Below are 12918 nucleotides of genomic sequence, written 5' to 3' on the forward strand. Positions count from 1 at the left end.
TTAGTTGCTGTAAAACCCTGCTTTTGCTTGTAAGAAATTTCTGAGAGAACACAGAAACCTCCATTTTTTTTCTCGATCTTTGCGTTTCTCTTCGATTTTAATGGAAACGCAAAGCTTGTTTTCTGGGTTTTGCTCAAGCTCAGTAATCCCATCATCAAAAGACCCCCGGAATCTGTTAACTTCATCGCCACCTCCTCATTCTTATCCTTCTTGTTTCATTCAATGGAACAATCGGGTCTCTTTTAGACCCCAATGTTTCCCAGCTTCTCAAAGGCTAAGGTCTATAGGCCGGTTAGAGTGTAAAAACAGTTTAGAAAAAGAAAGCAAAGTTGTTTCCGGGAAGGAAGATTCTAAACCATGGGTCAAACGGAAAAGGCTAGCGGTTTTTGTCTCAGGTGGAGGCTCGAATTTCAGGGCAATTCACCAAGCTTGCGTTGAGGGCTCTGTCAATGGAGATGTTGTTGTTTTGGTCACTAATAAACGTGGTAATTTCAACATTTGTTCCAGTGAATGAAAATTCTAGAGAAAGTTACAACTTTGTATTTCTCTCTCTTCTAATTCGCCAGAATCTAAGTATTTTAACGAAAACTTTGAAGTAGAACATAGTTTAATTAATGTTAATCGAATTTACAATCTACGAGTTACTACCCTTGATAGAATCATGCTCATATAAGAGGCTCTGAATCTAATTCATTTATCCTTTGTTGGTGAATTGCAATTTTAAATGTTGAGTCTTGAGATGGTAAAACCGTTCTTGCAGCTTTGGGAATTATAGATATTCTTTTTCGTGATGGCAGCTTGTGGAGGTGCACAATATGCCGGAGATAAAGGCATCCCAGTTATTTTGTTCCCAAAAACAAAAGATGTAGCTGATGGTCTGTCTTCAGATGAACTTGTAAATGTTCTTAGGTTGTCTTCTTCTTTCAAAACTAGTTATTTTGTTAATTTTCAATTTGGAATTTGTAAGTGGCGTATCATTGTTTATAGCGTTACACTTAGTCCCTCTATTATATTGAAATGTTCATTAATAACATAATCCGAAGCAAACACCAGATGTGTCTGAAGACTTGTGAGAAAGTTTGTTTGCACTTTCTTATTGCTTATGGAAATGGTAATTACTTGTTCATATATGATGTTTTATCTTACTCAGGAGATTCGAGGTTGACTTTATTCTTCTGGCTGGATATCTGAAACTTATACCAGTGGAGTTGATTCAAGCTTATTCGAAATCAATTTTTAACATCCATCCATCTCTTCTTCCAGCTTTTGGAGGCAAAGGCTATTATGGTATGAAAGTGCATAAAGCAGTTATTGCTTCTGGAGCAAGGTATTCTATTTCTCTTTAGTTTCATGTATCACGTATTCTATTTCTCTTTAGTCTGCTCTATATTCCTATTGTATTGTGTTCAAGTAATCAAGCTTGCTTGTTCTTTGTGATTGGTTAGATACTCTGGTCCAACGATACATTTTGTTGATGAGCATTATGATACGGGTGGGATACTTGCACAAAGAGTTGTCCCTGTGCTTGCAAATGACACTGCAGAGGAGCTAGCTGCTAGAGTTCTTCGAGAGGTGAGTTGATTTTTTGTCAGTTTTTTTAGAAATTAAAAGATTAATCACTAGCCAAAACCTTTTCCTGCCATAAACTTCACTTTGAAATCATCACGGCAAATAGCTAGCAGGACAGTGATAAAATCAAATTATGGCTATTATCTATCAAGCTTACACCCTTCTGGATGATTAGAATGTTAAATTCAATTCCTGCATTTTGAATCAAAAGTCCATTCGGGATTTGATAACTTTCTGATGACTGTTTTGTGCTTATAGGAGCATAAATTATACGTAGAGGTGACAGCTGCTTTATGTGAAGACCGGATAGTTTGGAGAGAAGATGGCGTCCCTCTCATTCGAAGTAAAGAAAACCCTGAAGAATATTACTAACAGAATTAATATCAGCACTTGCATACAGTGGTTTGAGACTTTCCAAAGGATCACCTTTTTCTAAAGAATGCTCCATTTGGGCTAAAACCAAACCCTTCCATTAGTTTTCCTAAAAAAAAAATCCTTCTAATACATTAACGAAGAGCCTTGCTTGATTCTGCTTGTTCTATAATAATCTAAATGTGATAACTGTTAAGGGTGTGGCTTGTATCAGGAGCTTGCATTCTTCAATACAGTTTGAAGTTGTCTCTTTGCTCAGAAGAAGTTGTAGTTTTGCAAGTTTAATATGTAGAATTCACATTTTTTCTCTAATAAGTTACTTGCCCTCTCAGCATTTGAATTGTTGTAAAATGTAATGATTTGCCCTCTCATCATCAAACCATGGAATGTTACATTTGCTCCTTTCAGGTGAAACAAGTGTATAGAAAAATTAGGGAGCTTTTACTTTTTCTACCTTATTTTGGTAAAATTAGTTGCCAGAGAAGTCCTAGCAGGAGCAGCACTCAACTTCTCACATTGCCAGAGAAGTTAACTGGCAGGTTTTCGTGATAAATCTCCGTCGACTAATCTTTTTACCCAACTGTCACATTTTCTTTTATTAATTCATTATGTAGTCTTCTTGTGTTTTGATAGAGAAAAGTTGAGAAGGGGAGAGAAGAGAAAAAGGGCATCGGATTTGGGTTTTTCGAGAGACCCCTCTAACAGAGAAGAGGCCAATCTGCTTTGCTTCCCTGCAGTTTCCATCTATCGCAGCCTGTATTCCATTTTCGTTTTTCTTTTTCAAGTCAATATTTCAGAGAAAAGTTTTAGTGTTACTAGTTCTTGGGGAATAAATGACCGCAGTCTAATATGTTCTATTATACGGGCCAACTAGGTGTTTGGGGAAGCTTTAGTCTCCCAAAAGGTGTGTTTTCTTTTTGACACATTTGACCATAATATTCTGAAGCCCAGCTTTAGTATTTTGCTATTGGGCCTGAGAGTTGCAAGTTTGCAAACAATGCCGACTATTTTCATATAAATGGCCATGCAAACAGGAATACCACTTTATTTGACAAAAAAAAAAAGAAGAAATCAGACATCACAAATCTTGTCAGGGAGCTTCCAAGAAATAATTGAGCCTTTAATCACTTGTATAGAAGACAAATCCTTCGTAAGAAACAAATGAGAGCATAAAAACATGCTTCAAGCCTTAAATTCATATGAAAATATTTCCAAAGTGCAGAAACCAGGGTGTCGACATTTTAGTCTATTATGATAGAGAATGTGGAAATCTTTGTCAAAGTCAAGCATAACTGCTAGTTAGCAACTTAACAAACAACGCAGTACGCCCATCGAAGCGGACAAAATTGCAACACTTCACCTCAGGACTCAGAATCCGCCCTTTTTTAAGTACATCTCAATAAGATTCTAACAAATCCCCCCCCCCCCAAAAAAAAAAAAAAAAAACAAAAAAAAACAGAAGGTCATTGAACTAGAACGAAAAGCATAAACAATCGATTCCACTCTCCAGCTACAGCTAGAGGTAGCCTTCAAAAACTTGAACCATCTTCTTCTCTTTATGTACAATGCAATCCCGCGCAATGACCACAACTGTTCCTAGCTAGTGCTGTTGAAGGCAGCAGCTAAATGCCCAACTTTCAACCCAGCTTTGCTGGCATAATTATCTCTGCAGTGGAAAGATATAGTCGGGATGGCCTCAAACCCGACCGGTCTCCTTGCTGGAGCAGGTACAGAATTATTAGACTGTGATGCATTTGGAACAGGAAATTCATTGACGGTACGCCCGTAACGAGCAAACCACTTCAATTGCATGTACCCGCTTCGCCTCCAGGGTGGCACGTGCATGTCTCTGCTTTCCATGGATTCTCTCATTGCTTTGCACATTAGCTTTACAATCCGCTTGAGCTCTTTGGTTTTACCAACGAAAATTGGTGGAATATCCTCCAGTAATGAAGCGTAACAAGTTGTTGGTCGAGCTATTTCAAACTCTCCCCTTAGATTTACTTCAACAATGTAGCGAATTCCATTGATATTCACATCTACATATTCATAATTCCCAGCTATATGCTGACCTACTTTTTCCCACCGGGATTTGCACAGACCTGTATATGGAAATCGTAAAGAGAGCTTAAGGCTACGCAACACTGCATGTCAATATCAATACCAATATCTACTTCTAATTATTGTAAGAACAATTAAATAAGGAAATCATAGAATTATCATATGGTATACTTCACCATTAATGTCCATATATACCATTGCATATATGATTATATAGTTTCTACTAACTGCAAACTACCAGAAATTATGAACAAAAGTGCTAATTAGCCAAAGAACTGACCAGCATCAAAACCCTTGTCGCGCAAATGAGACACCAACTGACGCTTAAAGCCCTCGGACAACCTGTCGCCTATGATCAACTGACATGCAAGTTCTGTCTCTTTCCTAATCTTTTGCTTCACATCCTCTTCTTGGTTGCCATCATGGGCGTTGCTTAGCAAATTCTTCAACATCTGTTTCGTATCATATTCTGACCAAAAACCATCTGAGTCATCTTGCTTCTCCTCCTCCTCCTCTTGATGAATCTTTCCTTCATCAGTTTGAATCTCGCAATCTCTCTCCAAGAAAGAATTCACAAGATCTGAAAGATCAGTGGAATCCTCTGGAGAGTGCTCGCTGCCGCTGCTCTGGCAGAGCCGCATGGGAGCCTTCGCTGCTTCGTTGAAAGCCACTGCTATCCTATTCAACCTCCCTGGAATCCTCGACATCATAGACAAAATCAAAATTTTAAAATTAATTAAAAACTGTCTATCCCCCTCCCTGTTTTCCGTCTTACTTTTTTTTATGCCTTGCTAATCGCAATCGCTCTTTTGAGAGTGAGTGATTGAAGAAGAGACGGAATTTTGGCTCTGCTTAAGTTACTTATATCCAAAAAATGCAATCATGGTTTATGTCATCATCCTACTGTCATGAACAAAAAACATAAGCACATCCAATTAAAATATTCCCAAAAAATCAGGCTAGATTGTGAGAACAATAATAGAAAGTATATAACAGCCTCCTATTAATGCAGAAAGGAGATAGATACAGACTCTGCTATGCTATGGGGTGAATGTGGGGCGTAATTCTTCTATGAACATACACCCTTTACAAGGACAAATACAGTTTACTAAAACCTTAAGGTTCAAGTATAATATATAGCAACATTGAATTAATGAATCTGAAAAATTTTTTCTTGACCAAAACTGAGATATGCCACGTTGGTTTTTTAGTTATCTCATAAGTGAATCTGATGTGAAAATTTCGTAATTGGCTGGGTTTATTTGTTTAAACTTTTTTATTAAAAATTTTTAACTATGGCAGTAGCTCAATCAAAACTCGCAACATGTTTTTGAGTTGACTTGTTCAGTGCACTCGGCGGCCGTGGTAGGACGAGCGTCTGATTTAAGCGTCCATGCAAATTCCATGCGGTTTACACGTGCTAAATTGCAGCAGTGGCTTGCAGAATTATGGTGCTCTGTGTAATTCATGATTTTACTCTCCCACCTGGTTTCGACGTGGAAAATAGTATTTTTGTTAACAGGATTAAATGGCCTAGTTCAATGAACATAAAATATGTCTAGGTACATTGAATCTGATGTTTCCCTAATCATAACAATTTTTTCAAGGTAAAGAAAACAACATTCTATGGTAGATATTTTCTTTAATTAAGTTGTTAATCAGGTCAAGTTAGTTTCAAATCTTTTTGTATCGTAACATAAACTTGTCTCCCCTTTTCAATAGAATGGTGTATAAGACCGCCATTCCATCTTGATACATACTTTTATTAGTACAAAAGCTTCGCATATGATTTTCGATAGTTAATTTTTTTTGTTTTTATCAATATGAATTTTGATTATTAAAAGTAAAAACTTAACATTTAATCGTTAATTTCTCAAAACAAAGTCTAATTAGTTAGTCTTCTTCCGAGATTGATCCGAATAGCATACATGGGCTTAGACAACAAATTGAAGAAGATTTCCTTTTCTCTCTTCATAAGATGGCTCAAAAAATTGCGAGACCATTTAAGTTTGTTCCTTTCTTAAAAGAATATTATTTAAAATTTCCTGTGCATGGATAAACATTGTATTCAATTTATTCGTTGGACAAATCAGATTGGTCATTCAAACTTTGTTGACAAAGAGATATTGTGCAGTACATTGGAGCCAACTTAATCCTGCATCATTGGTTACCGAACCTTGGTTGACTGCCGATATTAAATTTGGAGCATAAGATTGGAAAGGTTTCAATCTATCTTGTGCAGTTCATTTATCTTATTGTTCTTGATTATGTATTTCGTTCTGTGATTTCATGTCACTATGAGTCCGTTTAACAATGTGTTGTGGATGCTTTAAAGCTTTTGTACAAGTTTTCTGTAGTTAGTCCAGGTGGGGTTCTTATGATAATAACACAAATCAGGTTCAGATCAGAAGTCAGAACATGATCATTATAGCGGATGATTAAGCAGTTTGAGGGAAGCACATTTTGGCATTAGTTAATGGTTTGATTTTATGTTTAAGACTCCTTTGTTGCGTGCTTGTTTATGTTAATTTATTGCATAATCATCAGATCATTTCTGATGGCTATCCTGATCTAGTGATATTTAGCGGAAATGCAAAAGAGAACTGCCAAAGAGTGTATCATTTGAATTCCTCAGGTTCATTGATGTTTGGTTTTCTGACTGATAGGTGGATCCAATTTGAAGCTAAAGGGGCCAGCCCTCTTCTAGCTGAACTGATTCGGCATATCGGTCAGAAGTCCATTCCGGATACAAATTTCTAACTAAAGAAGCAATTTAGTAGCATTATCCGAAAGGAAGTAATGCAATTGGTCTACATGGATTCCAGCCAAAACTTACAAAAAGGCCAATGGAATTGGCTAGAGAAGTAGAGATAAGTTGGATCTTGCCAGTTTATTAAATCTAACCAGATGAAAGCACTCCAAATCGTCACAAGGAAAAACAGCTGTCTTTTTATGTACAAAATTTAACGCAATTTCATGGAATGACTACAATTGCAAACCAATGCTGCCATTTGCATTAAAGGCAGCAGTCAAATAACCAACTTTCAAACCAGCTTTACTCGCGAAATTGTCTCTGCAGTGATAAGAAACCGTCGGCAACGTCTCAAACCCAACTGATCTTTTGGTTGCAACTGCGTCATTCTTCAGTGATGCGTTTTTAGCTGAAATTTCATTGGTTGTACGCTTGTAATGAGCAGACCACTTGGCCTGCAGGTAACCGTTTCGCCTCCAAGGAGGCACCTTAATGCCCTTACTTTTCATTGATTCTCTTATTGCTCTGCACATCACTCTTACAATCTGCTTGAGTTCTTCTGGTTTTCCCACGAAAATTGGTGGGAAAACATCGATTAATGAAGTGTAACTGCTTGTTGGTCGAGCTATTTCAAATTCTCCAGCAAGATTTACTTCAATAATGTAACGAGTCCCGTTAACATTTACATCTACATATTCATAACTCCCAGCCGGATGCCGCCCAAATTTCTCCCACCGAGATTTGCACAGTCCTGTTTAAGTAAATATATATAATTACTTACTTCCTAATGTAAAAAAATACCATAAACAGAACTGAATAAACTTGAACTATTAATACTGCTATCGTCTACATTTAATTATAATTCCCAGTTGGTTCTCTACAATTCTGAATTTATTGACCCTTAAACTAGGAATTAATGGAATGAATGAAAATTAACATATGAGCAAAGGTGTTGGAATTTACCAGCATCAAAGCCCTTGTCTCGCAGACGAGACATCAACCGACGTTTAAATCCCTCAGAAGACATGTTCTCTGCACCCCAATAAGCAAGTTCTGTCTGTACGAGAATCTTTTGCTTCACATCATCATCTTCGTTCCCATCACAGATTTTATCACCCACCAAACTCTTTAACATATCTTTGGTCTCAGAATCTGACCAATAAACCTTTGATCCATCGTTCTCATTTTCCTTCTCTTGTTCGGTCTTATCCTCTTCAGTTTCAACCCCGCAATTGCTCTCAATGAAAGAATTCACAAGATCCGAAAGATCAGTCAAATCCTCCGGAGAGTGGTCGCTGCCACTGGTCTCACATTGCCGTACCGGTGGCGCCCTTGCCGCTTCATTGAAAGCTGCCGCTATCCTATTGAACCTCACTGGAATTCTCGCCATCAAGAAGGAAATAGAAGTAACTTCCACCGCCCTTTCTCTGTCTCGCTTTTTCGTGTTTCTCTTTCGCTCTTTTTGTGGGAGAACGATTGAAGGCGATGTACAGGTAAGTTTGGTGTTTATATTGAAAGAGGAAATTTTCAGTTTGGCAATGGTGTCTTTATGTGCTCATTATTGTGTCAAATATAAGGCCAAAAAGAAAGGAGATTCCCAGAATATGTCGCCAGATTACAAAAAGATGTTGAAATAAAGTGAATTAAACAGCGTTATTATATTCATAGAGATACATAATCCTGTCGCGGGATATTCGTTGGAATAGGATTGACTTGATTCTTTCAGTGTTTCCAATAAAATTCATCCGTTTCCTGGACCAGATTTTACATAAATTATCTAGGATATCACGGTAAACAGAACACATTAATAATGAACCTGTTCATTTTCCTCGATCAAAAACTAGCTAAAGATGCCACGTAGTCTTACTTATCACTTCAATTCTATAAATTTATTATTGATTTAATTGTTTAACGAATTTATATTCCATAAATTATCAATTTATAAATATTAAATATTATCATTGAATAAAAAATAATAATTTATTAATAAATAAATATCAATACTTAAAATAAATATATATAAATTAAATTTTTTAAAATTTTTATTTATTAATGAATTATTTAATTTATTAATAATATATAAAATTTATATATTTATCAAATATTAATATTGGGGCGTAAGAATCGACTGTTTCTGAAATTCCAATTCTTTTATCAAGAGAATTTGTGCTTAACTTGGCAGGATTTAGAAGGCCATGCTGTTGAGTTGAGTTCCCTCGAGGACAGTGCGTTACGTCGCCACCTCATTCTTAGTTTTCACTAATAGTACTATTTACGGTCATGTCTGATTACGACGTGGAAAATAGACACCGAGTTCGTTTTTTGGACGTTCCATAATCCAGAGTTTGCTCAAAACTGAAGGTTGATAACTGGATTTTGGAATGACCAGGTTCAATGAACCCAAGTTCATGTCTATGTACAATGAATCTGATTTCCTTTGATGAAACATTAATCTGCAATAAATGAAAAAAAAAATTATTTACTAAGTACGTACTTCAATTTGGTGCTTGAAATACATAGAACAATAGAAGTCCAATCTTGCTTTCTAACATTAGCTTGTAATTAGTCAAATTTGTAAACTTAAGCACTGAACCAAGTCAAATCTAATTGGAATTGAGTGAATTATCTTATACCCCCGTGTGAGTATACCATAATAGGTGTATGTATCCAGCTGCTATTCCATCTTGGTACATTGACAGAGAGGAAATGCTTACAACTTGCAGCGATGAATCTTTTCATCAACAATTAAGAAAACATAGCTAAAAAGGTTGATCCATATGCAAAAATTGAGGGGTTTTTAATGATTTCTTATTTTGTAGTTCCAAATCCAGTGATTAGAATAAAATTATAATACACCAATAAATATATAATCGCATAATAAATGCATATCAATATCAACGACGTGACATGATTATAATTATATTATTATTTATAAGATAGTATTATTTTCTTGATGCAATACGATGTTGTTTTATTATTATTATTTGAAGATATTGTATTATTAAATTTATAAAATATATATACATAAGAAACTGCCCTAATAGAAAAAGTGGCATTGGTTGGGCCGAAAAACAAGTGATTGAGCCCATTAATTTGGGTTGACATAAGCCCATTTTATCCTACCTGATCTTCACGCCGAGTTTCAAAGTTTATAGGCTTGCGTCGACTGATTTAGGCCCATTATCAAATTTGACACCTTCGTGGGGACATTTCTTTTCCTTCCCCTCCCCCCCCCCCCCCCTCCCAAAAATGAAACTTCTATAAAAATAAATATAAAAAAAGGAAATTAGAATCCCTCTTTCTCTCTGTTTCTTTGCCTCGAATGCCCAAAAGGAACAGGCTCCCAGTTATCCCTGGTTTTGTTAAAAAGAAAAAGTAAACTTTGAGTTTCTTTTATTTATTTATTTATTTATATAAAGAGGGAGAGCATGATAAATTTAATTCCAGCAGAGAATAATGAGATCTGTCTCCGCCAACAAGGTTCGATTTTTCCTTCTCTTTTTATTGTTCATTGTTTTATGATTTGATTAGATGTGGTTTGTTTGGGAAGTGATTGTTGTTCAATTTCGGAGCAAAGTGTTTTGTAATCTGGGATCTTGACATATATACGTCCTCGTACTGGAATCTAAGTGATACGTCCTCGTACTGGAATCTAAGTGATACGTCCTCGTACTGGAATCTAAGTGTTATGTTAATAGCATGATGTAACTGAATTTTGGATTAGTTGCTTAAGAAATTCTTAAATGTCGTGATGTGAATGGTAGCTTGAAAAGTGCAAATCCTTGGGTATTGGTAAAATTGAGACCATGAGTAAGCTTCTTGATTATTGCCTCGTTAAGCTTTGAGCTGATATATATATATATATATATATATATATATATATATATATATTGCTTTATAGATTAAATTAAATATTGTATGTGACGAAATTGTTTACTCAGCTTTATGATGTTGCTTTTTTGGGTTTAATCTCATTAGGTGAGATTGAGGTGAAGCTCAATATTTTCCTTCTCTGCTGTCTCACTTTCTCCTTAAGTCTAGCTTAGACAGGAATGAAGGTTATTGCTTTAGCTTATTTGTTTTCCCTAATATTTTAAAGAAAGTAATTATGCTGATTGCTGTGCTTCCATCTCTCTCAGCAATGCGTCATCAAGAGATTTTGCGCTTATCTTCATCATGCTTAACTTTGGAACTTGTTTTCGCAGGACATGATTTGAAGGTTTTATAAGCTCTGCAACCTTCTGAGGCTGGAGATCAATTGAGCATATTCCCAGTTGTATGCATTTATAGCAGAGAATGGCAGATGGAATATCAAGCTTTTGGGGTCCTGTCACATCTACTATTGAGTGTTGTGAGAAGAATTATGCCTACTCCTCTTATATTGCAGAATTTCACAATACCATGTCAAATATCCCGACCATTCTTTTAGCACTCATTGGTCTTGTAAATGCCTTAAGACAAAGGTTTGAGAAAAGATTCAGCATGCTTCACGTATCTAATATGATACTTGCCATTGGAAGCATGCTATACCATGCCACCTTGCAGCGTGTGTAAGTGCCAATCTTGCCTATGCATTCTCTAGTTCAGAATTAATAGGTTGTTGGCTATGCAGTGCAATAGATTTTGCTTTCTGCTCTGATTGCAACAATTATGGTGTATCAATTGATAAACCTGTTGAGTAATAATCTTTTGTGTGATTAAAAAGTTCATATAGAACTGGAAGGTGTAGAAAAACAGTTTTCTTCACATGCATGCTTTATTTTGACTTAGAGTGCTTCAATCTGTAGCTTTTGCCTTAAGCTATAGTGGTATCTTCTTCACAGATGGTAATTGTTTGATTGATTTGCATCTGAAGAGATTTGCTCTAATTTATTTCCAGGCAACAACAGAGTGATGAAACTCCTATGGTATGGGAGATGCTTCTCTATATTTACATCCTGTACTCACCAGATTGGCATTATCGCAGCACAATGCCCACTTTCCTTTTTCTCTATGGTGCTGTTTTTGCTGTTGTTCATTCTATGGTTCGTTTTGGCATTGGCTTCAAGGTGCATTATGTGATTCTCTGCCTTCTCTGTATCCCTCGAATGTATAAGTACTACATTCACACCCAAGATGCCTCTGCTAAGCGGCTTGCAAAGTTTTATGTGGCTACTCTTGCAATAGGCAGTTTATGCTGGTTCTGTGATCGGGTATTCTGCAAACAGTTATCAAGTTGGCCAATCAACCCTCAGGGTCATGCCCTATGGCATGTGTTCATGGGTTTCAATTGCTACTTTGCAAACACATTTTTAATGTTCTGTCGTGCTCAGCAATGCAAATGGAACCCGAAAGTTGTCTATTTTATGGGTATTCTCCCATATGTGAAGATTGAGAAACCAAAAACACAATGACAAATTGAGGGAACTCAGAAATATAGTTTTCTTTTCCTGTAATTGGAGGTAGGCAAGAGAAGTAATGAAAAGGCTAGTCTAAATTTTTTGTTCATCTGGATGGATCATAAGGACGATTAATTATTGAAGTTGTTGGTTGGAATCTCACTGAAGTTTACTTTGTAAAAGTGGAAGGTGTACCATATTTAAATGCTTTTGTTTGAAATGGCTTAATAGTTAGGGTTTTTGTTTTTTTTGGGAATGGCAAGGCTGTGATAAATTTGCCGCTGGACGCTAGGCAAATTATGAATTTTGGTTCTGTTTAATTCTATTTTCCTTTACTGAGTGTTAAAAATTTTGGTGGCTGATACATCTGTTCAAGCCTTTTGATTTGGTTACATATCAAGGTGAGGTTTCCTCCATAGCATGTTGTAGTTTGTCAATGCGTTTTATTGGACGAAGCTATGTATCTTGCATGCTTCTCTCATGGCACCTCTACGAGGGTTAATTTAGCAGCATTACATCCAGATGGAAGCAATGATAACTGGCGTTGGGCTGCTGAGATGTGAGAAATTTGAATCATATTTAAACCTTGCCAACCAACGAAATTAGCAAACAGATATGAACTGTGGATTCAATGAAATTAATTTTTGTTGGGAACGTGGGCTCTTTGATTCCGAGTACTCTTCAGCAGTGTGGTGTAACACAATCTTTCGAAAGGAAAACATACGATTTCTGGGCTGATAAGCTTTTGTCACTTTTATTGGGCTCCAATGACCCATGCTCAAGTAC

General features: G+C 36.3%; 4 protein-coding genes across 5 annotated transcripts; 2 read left to right on the forward strand and 2 right to left on the reverse strand.

Moving 5' to 3' along the window:
- Nucleotides 1–21: 21 nt before the first annotated feature.
- LOC111278685 (phosphoribosylglycinamide formyltransferase, chloroplastic-like) lies at nucleotides 22–2275 on the forward strand. Its single transcript, XM_022865311.2, has 5 exons — nucleotides 22–485; nucleotides 798–909; nucleotides 1151–1327; nucleotides 1446–1572; nucleotides 1828–2275. Exons 1-5 carry the CDS (start codon nucleotides 101–103, stop codon nucleotides 1939–1941), a joined length of 915 nt encoding a protein of 304 aa, XP_022721046.1. The 5' UTR covers nucleotides 22–100; the 3' UTR covers nucleotides 1942–2275.
- A 148-nt stretch (nucleotides 2276–2423) lies between these two features.
- On the reverse strand, nucleotides 2424–5446 carry LOC111278700 (uncharacterized). The gene is made up of 2 exons (XM_022865326.2): nucleotides 4283–5446; nucleotides 2424–4043 (listed from the first exon to the last, which is right to left on the reverse strand). Exons 1-2 carry the CDS (start codon nucleotides 4710–4712, stop codon nucleotides 3538–3540), a joined length of 936 nt encoding a protein of 311 aa, XP_022721061.2. The 5' UTR covers nucleotides 4713–5446; the 3' UTR covers nucleotides 2424–3537.
- Nucleotides 5447–6867: 1421 nt separating this feature from the next.
- LOC111278687 (uncharacterized) lies at nucleotides 6868–8292 on the reverse strand. The gene is made up of 2 exons (XM_022865312.2): nucleotides 7718–8292; nucleotides 6868–7505 (listed from the first exon to the last, which is right to left on the reverse strand). Exons 1-2 carry the CDS (start codon nucleotides 8142–8144, stop codon nucleotides 6988–6990), a joined length of 945 nt encoding a protein of 314 aa, XP_022721047.1. The 5' UTR covers nucleotides 8145–8292; the 3' UTR covers nucleotides 6868–6987.
- A 1777-nt stretch (nucleotides 8293–10069) lies between these two features.
- LOC111278307 (alkaline ceramidase) lies at nucleotides 10070–12492 on the forward strand. Of its 2 annotated transcripts, none has more exons than XM_022864952.2 (3): nucleotides 10070–10234; nucleotides 10960–11304; nucleotides 11634–12492. In XM_022864952.2, exons 2-3 carry the CDS (start codon nucleotides 11051–11053, stop codon nucleotides 12145–12147), a joined length of 768 nt encoding a protein of 255 aa, XP_022720687.2. In that variant the 5' UTR covers nucleotides 10070–10234; nucleotides 10960–11050; the 3' UTR covers nucleotides 12148–12492. The 2 variants fall into 2 exon arrangements, with proteins under 2 accessions (XP_022720687.2, XP_022720689.2); XM_022864954.2 differs by lacking the exon at nucleotides 10070–10234 and adding an exon at nucleotides 10733–10812.
- The last annotated feature ends 426 nt before the right edge of the window (nucleotides 12493–12918 follow it).

This window comes from Durio zibethinus, chromosome 8, assembly GCF_047325235.1.
Source record: "Durio zibethinus cultivar Kanyao isolate XHJ-2024 chromosome 8, ASM4732523v1, whole genome shotgun sequence".
NCBI lineage: Eukaryota > Viridiplantae > Streptophyta > Magnoliopsida > Malvales > Malvaceae > Durio > Durio zibethinus.

Excerpts from the sequence above, each read along its gene's own strand:
- LOC111278687 (XM_022865312.2), bottom strand. The coding sequence starts at position 8,144 with ATGGCGAGAATTCCAGTGAGGTTCAATAGGATAGCGGCAGCTTTCAAT. Across the intron at positions 7,506-7,717 it reads AGACAAGGGCTTTGATGCTG|GACTGTGCAAATCTCGGTGG; the intron begins GTAAATTCCAAC and ends TTACTTAAACAG.
- LOC111278307 (XM_022864952.2), top strand. The coding sequence starts at position 11,051 with ATGGCAGATGGAATATCAAGCTTTTGGGGTCCTGTCACATCTACTATT. Across the intron at positions 11,305-11,633 it reads CATGCCACCTTGCAGCGTGT|GCAACAACAGAGTGATGAAA; the intron begins GTAAGTGCCAAT and ends ATTTATTTCCAG.
- LOC111278700 (XM_022865326.2), bottom strand. The coding sequence starts at position 4,712 with ATGATGTCGAGGATTCCAGGGAGGTTGAATAGGATAGCAGTGGCTTTC. Across the intron at positions 4,044-4,282 it reads CGACAAGGGTTTTGATGCTG|GTCTGTGCAAATCCCGGTGG; the intron begins GTCAGTTCTTTG and ends TTCCATATACAG.
- LOC111278685 (XM_022865311.2), top strand. The coding sequence starts at position 101 with ATGGAAACGCAAAGCTTGTTTTCTGGGTTTTGCTCAAGCTCAGTAATC. Across the intron at positions 910-1,150 it reads GAACTTGTAAATGTTCTTAG|GAGATTCGAGGTTGACTTTA; the intron begins GTTGTCTTCTTC and ends TATCTTACTCAG. Across the intron at positions 1,573-1,827 it reads CTGCTAGAGTTCTTCGAGAG|GAGCATAAATTATACGTAGA; the intron begins GTGAGTTGATTT and ends TTGTGCTTATAG.